At 38.0% G+C, this 13,172-nt stretch overlaps 2 protein-coding genes across 5 annotated transcripts; both read right to left on the reverse strand.

The window, feature by feature from the left end:
• Positions 1 to 85: 85 nt before the first annotated feature.
• Positions 86 to 11,591, reverse strand: LOC108040340. 4 transcript variants are annotated; one of them, XM_044459549.1, is made up of 7 exons: positions 11,212 to 11,591; positions 8,792 to 8,885; positions 2,881 to 3,330; positions 2,725 to 2,820; positions 1,455 to 1,864; positions 960 to 1,376; positions 86 to 682 (listed from the first exon to the last, which is right to left on the reverse strand). In XM_044459549.1, exons 3-7 carry the CDS (start codon positions 3,313 to 3,315, stop codon positions 352 to 354), a joined length of 1,689 nt encoding a protein of 562 aa, XP_044315484.1. In that variant the 5' UTR covers positions 3,316 to 3,330; positions 8,792 to 8,885; positions 11,212 to 11,591; the 3' UTR covers positions 86 to 351. The 4 variants fall into 4 exon arrangements, with proteins under 4 accessions (XP_044315484.1, XP_044315483.1, XP_016973275.1 ...); XM_044459548.1 differs by lacking the exon at positions 8,792 to 8,885; XM_017117786.2 differs by lacking the exons at positions 8,792 to 8,885; positions 11,212 to 11,591 and adding an exon at positions 5,565 to 5,875.
• A 909-nt stretch (positions 11,592 to 12,500) lies between these two features.
• Positions 12,501 to 13,116, reverse strand: LOC108040308 (40S ribosomal protein S21). The gene is made up of 4 exons (XM_017117732.2): positions 13,025 to 13,116; positions 12,895 to 12,953; positions 12,640 to 12,831; positions 12,501 to 12,580 (listed from the first exon to the last, which is right to left on the reverse strand). Exons 2-4 carry the CDS (start codon positions 12,942 to 12,944, stop codon positions 12,571 to 12,573), a joined length of 252 nt encoding a protein of 83 aa, XP_016973221.1. The 5' UTR covers positions 12,945 to 12,953; positions 13,025 to 13,116; the 3' UTR covers positions 12,501 to 12,570.
• Between the last annotated feature and the right edge of the window lie 56 nt (positions 13,117 to 13,172).

Genomic DNA, 13,172 nt, shown 5'->3' on the forward strand with positions numbered 1-13,172 from the left:
TTTGCAATCGATACTGACCTACGCTTATACTACATAATATTTGGCTTCTTTTAATACAATTCGCTTTTGGAAATCTGCATGATAATTTGAGAGACAAAATTGACTCGCTAATCGAAACGCTTTTCGCTACTCTTACTAATCACGGACGTGTTAAACCTATGTACACAGTTGAGGATATAGAGGCAGGTGATTGGACACCCACCTCACGTATGGTGTGTTAACTAATAATTGAGCATTGAGCAAAATCTGTGCAAAACGCAATCTAAACTAGGTAAGTAGATTGTGATGTCTGTAAGTTCAGCTGATGTGTGTGTGATGTGTGATTCCTTGAGCGAAGGTCCTTTTAGGGTCTTAGGAGGCCGCTCCCGCCTGAGCCGCTGTTGCCGAGGTGCTGGCGCTGACCTCCTCGCAAATGGTGTGCAGCTTCTCCATCTCAGAGCTGGTAACTATGTTGATTGAGCTGACTTTGGCCCGCTGATAGGCCACCACGGTGTTCTCGCCAAGACACTTGACGCACACGTAGCCAATAAGCACGGCTATTCCGACAGTCATCACGCGCACAAGCGGATCAACGTACATTTGAATGACCACCCAAGCTGTGGCTCCGGTCACGCACATAAGGGTTATCAATATAACCGTCTTGGACCAATGCTGAATGGTAAAGCCCTTGTCCCATTCGAGTCTGTAATAGAGAAAATTTGAATTAGATATTTATAGTTGTATTGTATTTATGAAATTCAAAATCGTTAAAGTTTAAATAAATTTTCTAATTTGCTTATATTTAAAGTGTTTGGTTTTAACTATTACGGATATTTCAATCGAGCAGTGGCAAAAAATCTTATCGTATTAACAAATTGCTGATAGCCATGTCTCAAAATGTATGTTGTTAGTGATACCACTATTGCTTCAGGAAGTTATAAAACAAAATATAACGATAACCTACTTTGAAGAGAACTTACTTTTTGGACTTCTCGATCTCGTAGGGATGACCACACACCTTGCAGGACAACTGGGCCTCCGAATTGCTGCAGCTCTCCACCAGCCAGCGCTTGAGGCACTCGTGGTGGACGGAGCTGACATCACCAGTGCAACGACATGGTTGGATGAGGGGCTCGGGCTTGTCGGTGTCATAGCAAATCCAGCAATCCTTCTTGGTCAAAAAGGACTGGCCCTCCTCGGGTGACAACTTGTTGGTGTCCGCATTAAGAGTGGGTATCGATGGATCGATTTGGCGGGATAGCAATTTGCGAGGATTCAGGATCCAGAGCTGTTCGGGAGCCATCGAGTTCCACAGGCAGCAGGGAAACCACAGGGCAACTCCGATCTCGGCGATGCGGAAAATGATGTCATGCCAGTTGCGCGAGTTAACTGGAACCCTACGGATTGGCGAAATTAAAAGATTTTAGTTAGTAAAAGGCAGTTGCGATTTAAATTGAAAGCCGTTAAGCACTTACTTAGCCTTCCAGAAGTCGCCCAAAGTTTCGGAGGTGAGAAAGCCCACAATAACAATGAGCATTACGGCCTGGCTGAGCAGTCCGAAGCGGGACTGATGTAACTGCGAGGCATTCACAATCGCCTCGCTGGGACCCAGGATCTTGCCCGTCTGATCGTAAACAAAGCCGCCGCGCAGCTTGAAGAACACCTCAACGCCGTAGATGAGGAAGAAGACCACCACGATCAGGAGTAATACTGCATAGCATCCGTTGAAGATGTGGGCGTAATCGCGACGCTCCGAATTGATCAGCGAGTTGAAGACCTCGATGCCAAACAGGCTGTACAGGAAGAAGTTAAAGGCCACGAAGCCAAGGAAGCTCTTCGACAGGAACTGCGACTTCTCCCAACGAATGTCGCGCAGGTGAAATATCTGCAACGGCGAACAGAACAAGTGCGAATGAATTATACTGTTGATTAGGTTTTCCCTGAGAGTCACCCACAGTTTCTATTTCAGATCAAGTGCTGCCGTATGCGTACACTCGCCCCAAAACTTAATTAATTGTGCTGGCCTATCGGGAGGCCCCAGATACGTTCCGCGAAAACAATGAAATTGGCTCGAGTTACGGGTACAATTGCCCTCGACTCGTTATCGCGTTCGTTAGATACGAGAATATGGCAAGTACAAGTGGACGCACTTTAGTGCCATACTTTGCTCGATAATGTAACCATATAGAATTCAGCTGGTCACCTTTCGGTTCCCATGGTTCTCAGAGTTCGGGTGCGATCGGTTGGTTACTTTTTAAGTTAGTGGTGGACTCGTGACTAAAAATACTACTAAGCTTAAACTTATCATGAAAATTTATTTAAGTTGCTAACAATAATGATACGTTATCTATATTGTGATACGTTCTTGCCAGCAGGAAAATCTAATCAGAATAGTAAAAACATTTTAATGGTCAGTTATTCTTTTTAAATTGGGAGTTCAATTAATTAAAAGTTTGTTTACTCCCGGCATAAGATATATTAAAAACAAATCAAATCAAACAAAAGACTTTGTAAAGGGAATAAAAGTCTGAAAAAACTGTTATCGATTTACAATTAGATTCTAATTTTGGAACCCCATGAGCAGCAAATTACTATATATTTAATTAGAATTTATAATATATTTTTTATACTAAATAATCTGTCTCTAATCTGACGAAATCAGACCGCCTAATCTAGGAAATGTCACAGCAACGAACGGGGTTGCATTTAGAATATATTTAAAAAATACTCCCGTGTTTGACTCACCTCGGCCCACATGCAGACAATCAGAGAAGCGCAGGTCATGAGCAATGGATAATAGGCGGACATCAGAGTGACGGCCCATTGTGGCTGGAGATCCAACTGAAATTACCGATTATGTGATTAAATGAACAGATAAAATGACATATGAAGACTACTAACGGGAGTGGTGAAGTAGGCCCCGCGCAGAGAGGCCGCCACAAAGACCATAAAGTAGAGAAGCTTCTGGGTGGTTATGCGACAGGCGCGGAGGATGGAGGGCTGCTTGAGCCGCTGGTACTCGGCCACGATGCAGATGAGCAGCTGGATGACCGAGACCAGGGCCACCACATAGAAGACGGTGGAAATTCCGGCGTAGTAGGGCAGATTGAAGATGTCGCACTCGTTGCCCGCATACCGAATGTCGCAGACGCAGGTGTTGTTGACGCAATCGCCTCGTCCGGAGCAGCTGAGATCGTTCTCCGGCGTAAAGGGGCCGTAGATGCCCCCGGCAGCCGACTTGCTGTGGCCATTCCGCATCTGGCTGGCCGCCACCTCCAGCGGCGATTGCAGAACTCGCTTTGAGCAACGCATTAATGTATCCAGGCTGGGCAGCATCCTATATTAAATCAACTGCAAATAGAACAAACATCATGAGTTGGTCGGCCGACAACTTAATTAATATATATAAAGGCTGCGCATATCAATGGGTTGGTTAGCTGGATATACCTAACAAATAATAAACTAGCAACCCCGTGGCGTAAAGACAAAGGGTGTCATTTAAATAAACATTGAATTTGGTGTCTGGGCTGCTCGCTCTAAAAGCAAATGCAAATGTTTGCACAGCCGACCCAAGTCAATTCTGACATTAGGGTACTCTATACTTAAACTGGGACACCAGAGGGAAAACACTTTTAAAGCATGCACAAAAAATATATCTAGAATATTCTTTAGTTTCTTGAATTAAATTCAAATACAAAGTTGTTACTGCCTTTAATATCTACTCTTTACACCTTATATAAGTTTAAAAAATAATGAATAATTATTGAACAACGATTATTTGTTTTGTTCCAAGTTTACCTTTTATTAATTAATGCAAATGAACAGAAAGTTTCCTTTGAAAGTTCCATTTAAAGAGCCTTAATAAAAATAGGTAAACGATTGCCGTTTATATGCAGACGTTTAGGTTAATAATATTTTCTAAAATTGAGTTAAATCACTGAATACAGCATTTAATAAATATATTTAAGCAGTTTACCAAGATATATTGTTCAACCCTACTGAGTGCAAACAAACAATTGACAGGGTCCCAGGGAGATGATGGAATACAGACGAATATTGCAGGAGGATAAATGGGAAAACTGAGCCCATGGGCATTTGGTATTATTATGCCAGCAACGATTGCAAGCCGTCCACCAATCAAAAGGCACACATGGGCATCAGAAATGGCGAGAGACTGAGGCATCGATAATAATGCCTGCCAGCAACTTGACACCCACAATATCAAAAATATAAAAACAGAACCAATTCAACATTGGGACAGACAGACTACGAGCTGCAATTCCATTGAGCTGTCGTTCTATATTAACCAATTGAAATGCTCTAGTTGATATGGTCAAATACATTAATAAATTGGTAGATGAGAGGGGCACGGAGCAGGAAAACTTAACTGAGAATTCTCACCCATTAAATGGGATATTAATTACAGTGAAATGCTCAACAACCTTTTTGTGCTAATTGCTACATTTGTTTTTAATGGTTATAGGGTCGTTGTTTCCGCCACAGTAATATTATATTTTTTCGGTCGAACAGAGCTAAACCATTTTTATCATTGATAAGAACTTTTTCTTAGAAAAAGCTTTTTTGATTTTATTGCTCAACGATTACCAACAAAGCCATAATATTTTTTTCACAAAAAACACGTTAAATTTAATTTAAATCCAAGTATTAATACGACTATTTTGTTGTACTATTTAATCTTTTTTTTTATACACAGGCAGGTTTTTTTCAATCCTAGAAATAGCGGATACAAATATAAATGTCTCCATAAATCATCTAAAGCCTTATTTGGATATCCCACCGAATACAAATAATAAAAAAAAAAGCCCGCTCAGATTAGGTGTTAAGGTTATGCATTTGCACACCCATTTGGATGTTTTTCCATTTTAGTCGACTGTATTAGTTTAGCTTTTGCTAGCAACAACTTTGACGGCGACAAACTGGCGATAAGATAAAGCCAGTCAAAAGTCAAAGACAATGCTAAATGAGAAAAGTTTTCAAGTAAAACGTAAAGCTTTCGCACGCAAAGAAAAAACAAGTTTATTTAAACACTGCAGTATATCTTGAAGAACTAAGGATATTCCAAACAATGAAGGTGATAATAACTTTAGTAGTCAATTTGTAAATTGAAATATTATCCCAACTAGAAAATCAAGCTTAATCGATTGCGTAACCTTATTGATTAAATAACTTGATGTGATAAGACCATAGTTTTAAAATAAATAGTGATAAGTTATAAATAGTGGTTTGTTGCGATAGCGATCTTAATTCGATATTCTGAATTATTATTTTCTTTCAACCGAAGCTGAGTCATAGGAGTGAATTGTGATGATTTCCTTTTTTTTGACATACGAGTATGCTAACGTGTGTTTATAATATTTTTGAATTATGATAAGAAACCGTCTTGCCTGGCATAGCCTAAAAGTTTAATTTGTCTATTATATATGGAACTTGTACTGTGGCTTCGGTCAAAGGTCGTGATTGGGACCATAGGGAAGTTTATTAGAGCGGAAATCTAAACATTCACGTAATTCACAAACTACAGGGAAACGCTGAGTTGCCCAGATGGTCTGATAATAGGCACCCACCATTGTAATAAATTTAATTTTCTGCGTTTCGCTTTTGGTTTCATTTGTTGCACAGATGATCATAGGAAACCAGAAAGTGCAAATGCGTGGCGGACATATCCATTAGTTTCGTTTTTGTATTTATTGTGCAGCACTATCTTTCTTTCCTCTCAGGTTTTTGTGTTGTAACAAAAATAGCACGGAAACACACAAAACGCGGTGTGTGGGGATATATTTATGAGTTGTTTGACTGCCAGTGCACATACGTATGTGATTAGCTTGGAACGCTCCGAACGATCAGCTCCCGAGTCGCAAAGTTTTCAGACTGAAGTGAGTAATATTTACAGCCGATCTTCCCCTGGTGTGAGTCCATATATATATAAGCGACTCAAAGAGTATATAAACCTCTGGCTCTCCGATTCTCTTCCACTCACAATACTGTTGAGTGGCTATCGCCAAGCAGTGGAGGCAGTTCTTCGAGTGGTGCGTACTCGTATTTTTTATTAACCCAACAGCAACTGAGCAATTAATTTCCATCACGAGTTGGCGGCCCCGTCCGCTTTGGCTTAATAAATGTATCCATAAACAAACAGACAAATTCTTGCTATTTTTGATCCCCGAAAAGTTTCTGGAAATTCAAATAAATTTAACGGACCATCTCGTTATCTTTCAGAGTTCCAAAGAATGCGACTAAATATGTTAATTTCATAATAGCTTATCAGTAAATTTATATGAATGCAAAACAACATTGGCGGTTTTTTATAGGTCGGGAGCAAAGCACATTTCTGTGGATGCAGGCAGATTAATATTGTAAACAAATTGATATGGTAATATCTTTTAACTACAATTAGAAGATACAGTCGAATATAATTCCCAAATATATGAGGAATTTTATAAACGAAATATCAAGTAAATTCTTTATAAATATTATAAATATCTTATTTAAAAACTGATCCACCTCCCCTAGCTGTGATCCAAAGTGTGACTCCCCAGCTCAGGTAAGCAAGTTTTGTTTTTGTTTAAAAATAAATACAAACAAACTCAAGCTTTGAAACTAGTTTTTCAACGCCAGCAGCTGAGTTATATTCAACTGGTTTGTTCGATCTAGGTAGCTCATTGGTCAGAGAGCCCCGAAGATAAAGAGATATATGTAGATAGAGCCCAAGGGCCCAAGGGCCCTTGGTTGAACGAACGTTTAACAGAGTTGTGGGATTGCCTTTATTTTATTTACACGTACTGACAATGCAAACATATAATGTTGATCACGTCACGACACCCCTTATAAGTACTTCCACTTGCTTTCTTTGCAATTGTTGTTGGCTCGCCCACTTTAGAATAGGTTTTTTGGACTACACGCTATTTTACTCGCTTCTTTAATTATGTCTCAAATAATGCATGGTAATTTTAATTTGATTACGCGCTTGAGGTGCCCATACAGTGTAAGTGATTCTCTCAACACAGAATATTAAATAAACAACTAATTGCTTTGGCCGCTACTCGCAATAAGTATAAGGCACAAAAAGTATACGGATGTGTCGTGCCTGTTACGCCCATAAATGAAATTATAGTAAGTGCTTGAAAACGTTGAAAGAAAAATTATATTCATATGACTATAAGGGCAAGTTTATAAAAGGAAAGTTTTTGGGGTGTAATTTGACAAGTAGGAAGGGGTGTGTAATTCTTAAAGATAGCAAAAATGTTTATGCATACACTTTGCGAAGGTTAACTGTACCGAAGGCTGGTAAATAAATTGAGATTGCACAACTGCGACAGCAGCAAGAGAATATTAGAATTGGAAATGTTGTTTTCGGCCTACGTGATGTCTAGGTGACTAAATTGATTGATAATAAATTGAACAAACAAGTGGAGAATACTCTGCCCAGCCCAATTAAATAGCAAACTCACGACCTTCAAATTATAATTAAATTAACTGCCTTTTGAAGCGGTCCTCTGCGCCCAAAAGTTTACCAGTTTAGCGTACATATGTAAGTCAATTAATTTATATTTAGCTATCATTAGTGTTCATTAAAGGGAAACCCAAAATCATCAAGTAGAAAATTATGGATTCAAAGGCATTGTCCCATGAAAAGGGAAGTTCTTGAGTTGCTAATTGAAGATATATTGAGTGAATGAATATTTTGCCAAATCCTCTCCTCAGAATATTTTAATAAAGCTGGCTGGCACGATTAAAGTGGCAAAATAATCACTTTTGATCAAATCTAATTTGAAACTTTAAACAATCTATGATAATTGACTTGTGCATATATTGGCTAATATAATTTATTTTCAGGTTTCACTCTTCTAATTAAAACCGATTTAGAAATAGCCGGTAAGCAACCGGTTTAAATCCAGTTAAATGTTGAACTTAGCCAAATTATTTGGTTAAGCAGTAGTTGGGACTTCAGCTGGCTTGCCACAATATTAACATTACTGTGAACAATTTTTACGAAGATATAAAATCGGCGGAATTTATTGTTTGAAGTTATGACTTAAATACCATTAAAAGTATGACTAACTAACCTAATTGAGCTTTGAAAGATATGACTCATTTATAAATCACAATTGGGTTTGATCTAAAATGATTCATGTGCAGGGCCACGAGCCACTTGTAATCGATTGTAAGTAAACAATTGAGGTACTGTATCTAGTCCAGGAATACCATATCTGATTTTGTTTACCTTAAACTCAAACAATTATTTATTTTTCTGAAGAAGGAATTATATTATTGGGATTTATTTTTTTTTTATTGTAAGTCTTTATACACGCCCCCAAAATTATCAAAAATTCGGCATCGTATCGCTGACGTTGCTTGTTTTCAATACTACGTCAGCGATACGAAGCTATAGATTAGAACGATACACATAGATTAGAATGAAAAGGTGAGTGCTGTTCGACTTATTTTTGAAAAATTTATTTACAATTTGGCGCAGTATGACAAAGTTTTTAAGAACGTGGGCCAACAAGAAAAGATGGCAAATAAAAATATCCAGAAATTTAATTTTTGCGACGATACGTAAATCCATAAAATTTACGCCCTCATTATATAGCGGAACATAGATAAATATTTAAGCTCAATCGATTTCGCAGTTCGATATATAATTGTTTATTTACAACCGAAATAAATCAGCGAGCAGATTTCTAAAGGAAACTACTATAAAACAACATTACCATGCAGATTACGTATTAAACAAACAGGTCATGCTGGTTAAATGATTCTGAGGGAACAACCCCTTTCGCTAAGTACTCACAAAGAATCCATTTGAGGGCTACGATTATTGGAAGCCTATTGAGGGGCTGAATGTGAGTGCAAACTTTGACCCACTAAGTTCTGCTAAGCGTAAGCTGAAAGAGAAGCGCTGATGTTAGCTATATACTCGATTGCTAAATGTGTGTCACAAATGAATATTTAAACCATAAGAAGCTGAGCCAACACAAAATAAAATAAGAGTAAGTCACCCGCAAGGTCCCTCAAAAGCAAAAGAAAGATAAACAGAGCAGACAACAGGGCGAAATTACCACTTTGTTGGGTTGGGGCCAAAAGGTAAAAACCATGCAAAATAAGTATTGTTTATTGCTCAAAAACCTCTTTATTTTTAATACCCGAGTGCGTATAAAAAATAGGAATATCGTAAAATGGAAGATAGATTTATATTTCTAGTGTGGAGGGATTCGAAAATAATAAGTAGTACTCTTTAGGTTGGAAATTCCCCCTTCAAACTATGGCTTATACTTTGGAAAAGATTTCTCTCTTTTACAAACTTGTATAGAACTACAATATCGCCTTTTACTTGAGTAAAGGCGTAAACAAATGGTTTATAAACTTCCAAAACGCAACGTTAATTTTTTATTTCGGGATTCACCAGACAAAGTCCTTGAAGGAGGGTAAAGAATAAATCCAAAGTCTAACCTATAAACAAATCCGCATTCCGGCTGTTTATTTTCCCAAACCGAAAGCGCCGTGTGATTTTATACAGAATACAGAATTGTCTGACTACATTTACATTCGATATTCCTCGGGGGCTGCCTATATTATATCGCCCTTGCCCCAGAGTTGGTCGTTTAGCGCGTGCCGTCGCAACTTGGAAAGGCAAACGGTGTAATCAATGTAAACGAACTAAGTGGATCTTGCGGAGAAGTGTGCAGAAATTGACCTTTTGCGTGTGCGGGGAAATTGCGAGCGTAGCAGACAAATCATAAGTGTAAACAAAAAAATTGATAAATATATATACTTATATTATGCACAAATGAATACGGTTGCTCAGGGGCGATCAATTAAACTGATTGAATCACTTTTAAATGAAACGCTTCGGCATTGCGTGTGGTTTGGGAAAGTGAAAAGGTTCTGCCGATCTCACAGGGAAAAACCCTGTTAACTACAAATGTTTGCTTAGAAACACTATTAAAAAAACTATGAACTAAGAAGTCAAACTGGATAAATGGATCAACGTAGTACAATTTTAAATTGAGAAAAGTAAATATTTTTCTTAAACTTGTATGAACTTTACCATATGCCTATCTAAAGATAAAAACTTAAGAACAAACGAAAACAAATTTCAAACTACTTCAATGGATTGTAAACATGTGCATTAACAGTGGTTTGAATTCCATGAGCTTTACTTTTTAGCGTTTATCAGCTCACGTCATATCGAAATTTTAGTGCTTTAATTTCGCACTCATCATTTAACAGCCGTTTGTTATTCAAAGGCAAGGGTTCCCTGTACCCGCCAATCAACCTTTGAGTGCAAGCAAATAGACACATATTTATTTGCGGCCACCTAGATAATTTCAGTTTTAATGGCTAAAAATGATAAAAAATCATATGGGAAACCAAAAACAAATCGAAAGCGCAAAAGCAAAAGCAAAATAAAGTGAATGGACTTGTATGTGTGCATATATATGTATGTTTGAATGTTCGTTGGAAGCCGTTACTAATGGCAAATGACGTGGTGAGGAAGAGAGAGGAGAGACGCTCAGTGCGAATTGAGTGCAATTTGGGTGCAAGTGTACTGGGCGGAAAGTGGGCGGCGTACAGTGGATCGAAAAAGAGGGGAGAGTGTCAAAAAGGAGAGCACACCTTAAATGTCAAGGTTTTATGTAAGCAATTGCCAACCTATAGTATATAAATATTTTTATGTGCGGTTGTAAAGTAAGATTTTGGCAAGGAGACCATTCATTTTATAATGATTAGAGTATTATAAAATGTTACGGCATTTAAAAACCTTACAATTTTACTGTAAAGCCAGTTCTTTTCAAGTCAAGTTCAGACTTTTAGATTTATTAACTTCTGAACAGATGAACTTAAAAATGCATCCAAATACAGCCTATAACAACTTAGTAACGAATATTAAAAATGTAAATAAAAGAAAACAATCGTTCTTTACGTTCTCACCATAAAATATTGTGTTTAATAACCAGTAATCATTTTAACAAATTTGAAATTTTACTTTTGAGGCAGCGAATGCCCGACGCTTTGTCTCCCTTTTGTTTGTCTCTACCTGTACATTTAATACTTTCAAACTTACATACATAGGATTTGTTATGATCAGCGAGTCAATTTAATGAGTCAGAAATTTAGCACGCGACAATGCAAGAATTGTATATTCAGCATAGGCGATTATTATGCTTTGTTTGGGTGTATGTAACACTTGATAACGAACGCAACACTCACCATATACTTTTTGCGGAAAGAAAAAAGGTTGGTTAAATACTGTCCAAGATTCTGTGACTCCAATGTGGCAATAGTTCTTCTATTGCATTATATAAAGATTTGTAATTCAGGGACGTTGCTTCACAATTTGTATTTGCTTTGTTGTTTTTTTTTTGTCACATCGTTTTAAGGACGCGAAGTTCCTCTTTCCAATGGCGTTCTTTTCTTCTGTTTGTTGTGATACCACCCAACTGCTTAAGCCCTAAACTACTACCACTACAAACGCACTGTCACTTTTGTCCCCAAGGATGGGAAATGGTTATTATGCTTCGCGTGATTTAATATATATCTCTATTTTTGATTCGCGACGACGCGACGAAAATAAAAAGTATGACCGCGGCACCAAGATAGTGGTGAGCAAACATTGATTGGACTATCGATAACTTACGTCTCTCAAAAGTTTCCAGTGACAAAAACGGTATTCCTTGGCTTTTGCTTCACGGTCTTACCAGGTAGCAAACATTTTTGAATTTGTTTAGATTTTACTCATTTTAAATATTATTTATTGCGCCAGGATGTCCATATACTTTATTAATTGTATACAGTATTTTATGTGAAAAATTCTGATTTGGCAAAACACATGTTATAAACAGAATTATCCTAATGGCATGTGTTAATTTAAAAAAAGTAAAATGCAGTTACTTTTTATATATTTTTCGATCCCTTGTATTTATTCAAATTTGTTTTGTATATATAATTGGGATAAAATAATGCTTTAAAATGAATTTAATAAAAATCTTCATCACGAATAGTCTTATTTTTTTGAAAGGATCAAATGAAATTGTCAAATAAAGATCTTGTTAATTCGACACTTTTAGTGTTTCCGTCAATGAAAAAAAAAAGTTAAGCGCTGTTTAAAGCAAAGCAAGCTAACAGAAGTTACATTTTTTGAATATCCATATTTTAACAAGATATGCACTCATTTCAAAGACGTAAAAGACTTTCCTATTAATACCAAGGTTGGCTGTCTTGCACTAAGCAATTCATATGAGAAAACCGTAAACCATTCCAGGCCTATTTTAAATCATTGATGATCAATTTGATTAACCCATAATTGGGTAATGACGGTATTTGTTGTTAAATAAGGAAATCAGTGGCGTTGAACTCATATTAAAACTGGATTACTCCTTGTTCTCCTTGGTTTTAAGTGTAGATGACAATTCCTTAGCCGCTTCTGCAATTCGCAAAACCGCAGACCGGCACTTTCCCAACTTTGTTTATGCCAAAAGTAATGTACACAAATGCAAACGTTTTACGTTAAATTACAAAGGGAATTCGCTTTATTACCAAATCAAGATCTAGTTATTTGATTAGACACATTTAGAAGTTCCTGCAATGGAGGGAATAACGATTAAAAAATATCCTGGCAATACTTAAGGAGCAACTCACTTGGTAATGAGGCCGTCCTTCTTGGCCAGACGCACAATGCAGTCGTCGGACTCGCCCATGCGACGGATCTCGCCGCAGATGGCGTAGGTCTTGGAACCTTCGGTCTGGCGACCGGTCTCGGGGTCCACATCCACGATGCTCAGCTGCACGGAGGCGTGGTCCTTGGCGTGGATGATCCTGTTCGATGCCGAGCTGCACAAGAGGGTGTTAATAATCCGGCAAGCAAAATGCGCGGGGAACACGTGTTTTACTTACCACTTGCGGGGCACGTACAGATCAACATTCTCACCGGCGTCGTTCTCCATTTTATGGGGCTGCAATGAGGACAAAACAATTGGCTTATTATTTATCAAGTTTTTATTTCTGAAAGCACTGCTGAACTCACTTTTTTGTAGAAATTTACAAATCTAGCGACCGCAACTCGTCGGTGGAGGCGAAAAAGAGAAAGAAATGACAGCTGGACGTGAAGTTGGCTGCGCTGCGGCTGGCGCCCTCAGGCGGAAGTTATTGGTACTACTTTTTTGGGGTAACCG

Source organism: Drosophila rhopaloa, unplaced genomic scaffold (assembly GCF_018152115.1).
Source record: "Drosophila rhopaloa isolate 14029-0021.01 unplaced genomic scaffold, ASM1815211v1 contig_2, whole genome shotgun sequence".
Classification (NCBI taxonomy): Eukaryota; Metazoa; Arthropoda; class Insecta; order Diptera; family Drosophilidae; genus Drosophila; species Drosophila rhopaloa.

Excerpts from the sequence above, each read along its gene's own strand:
- LOC108040308 (XM_017117732.2), bottom strand. The coding sequence starts at position 12,944 with ATGGAGAACGACGCCGGTGAGAATGTTGATCTGTACGTGCCCCGCAAG. Across the intron at positions 12,832-12,894 it reads CTGTACGTGCCCCGCAAGTG|CTCGGCATCGAACAGGATCA; the intron begins GTAAGTAAAACA and ends CCTCTTGTGCAG.
- LOC108040340 (XM_044459548.1), bottom strand. The coding sequence starts at position 3,315 with ATGCTGCCCAGCCTGGATACATTAATGCGTTGCTCAAAGCGAGTTCTG. Across the intron at positions 2,821-2,880 it reads GGGCCTACTTCACCACTCCC|TTGGATCTCCAGCCACAATG; the intron begins GTTAGTAGTCTT and ends CGGTAATTTCAG. Across the intron at positions 1,865-2,724 it reads TTGTCTGCATGTGGGCCGAG|ATATTTCACCTGCGCGACAT; the intron begins GTGAGTCAAACA and ends TCGCCGTTGCAG.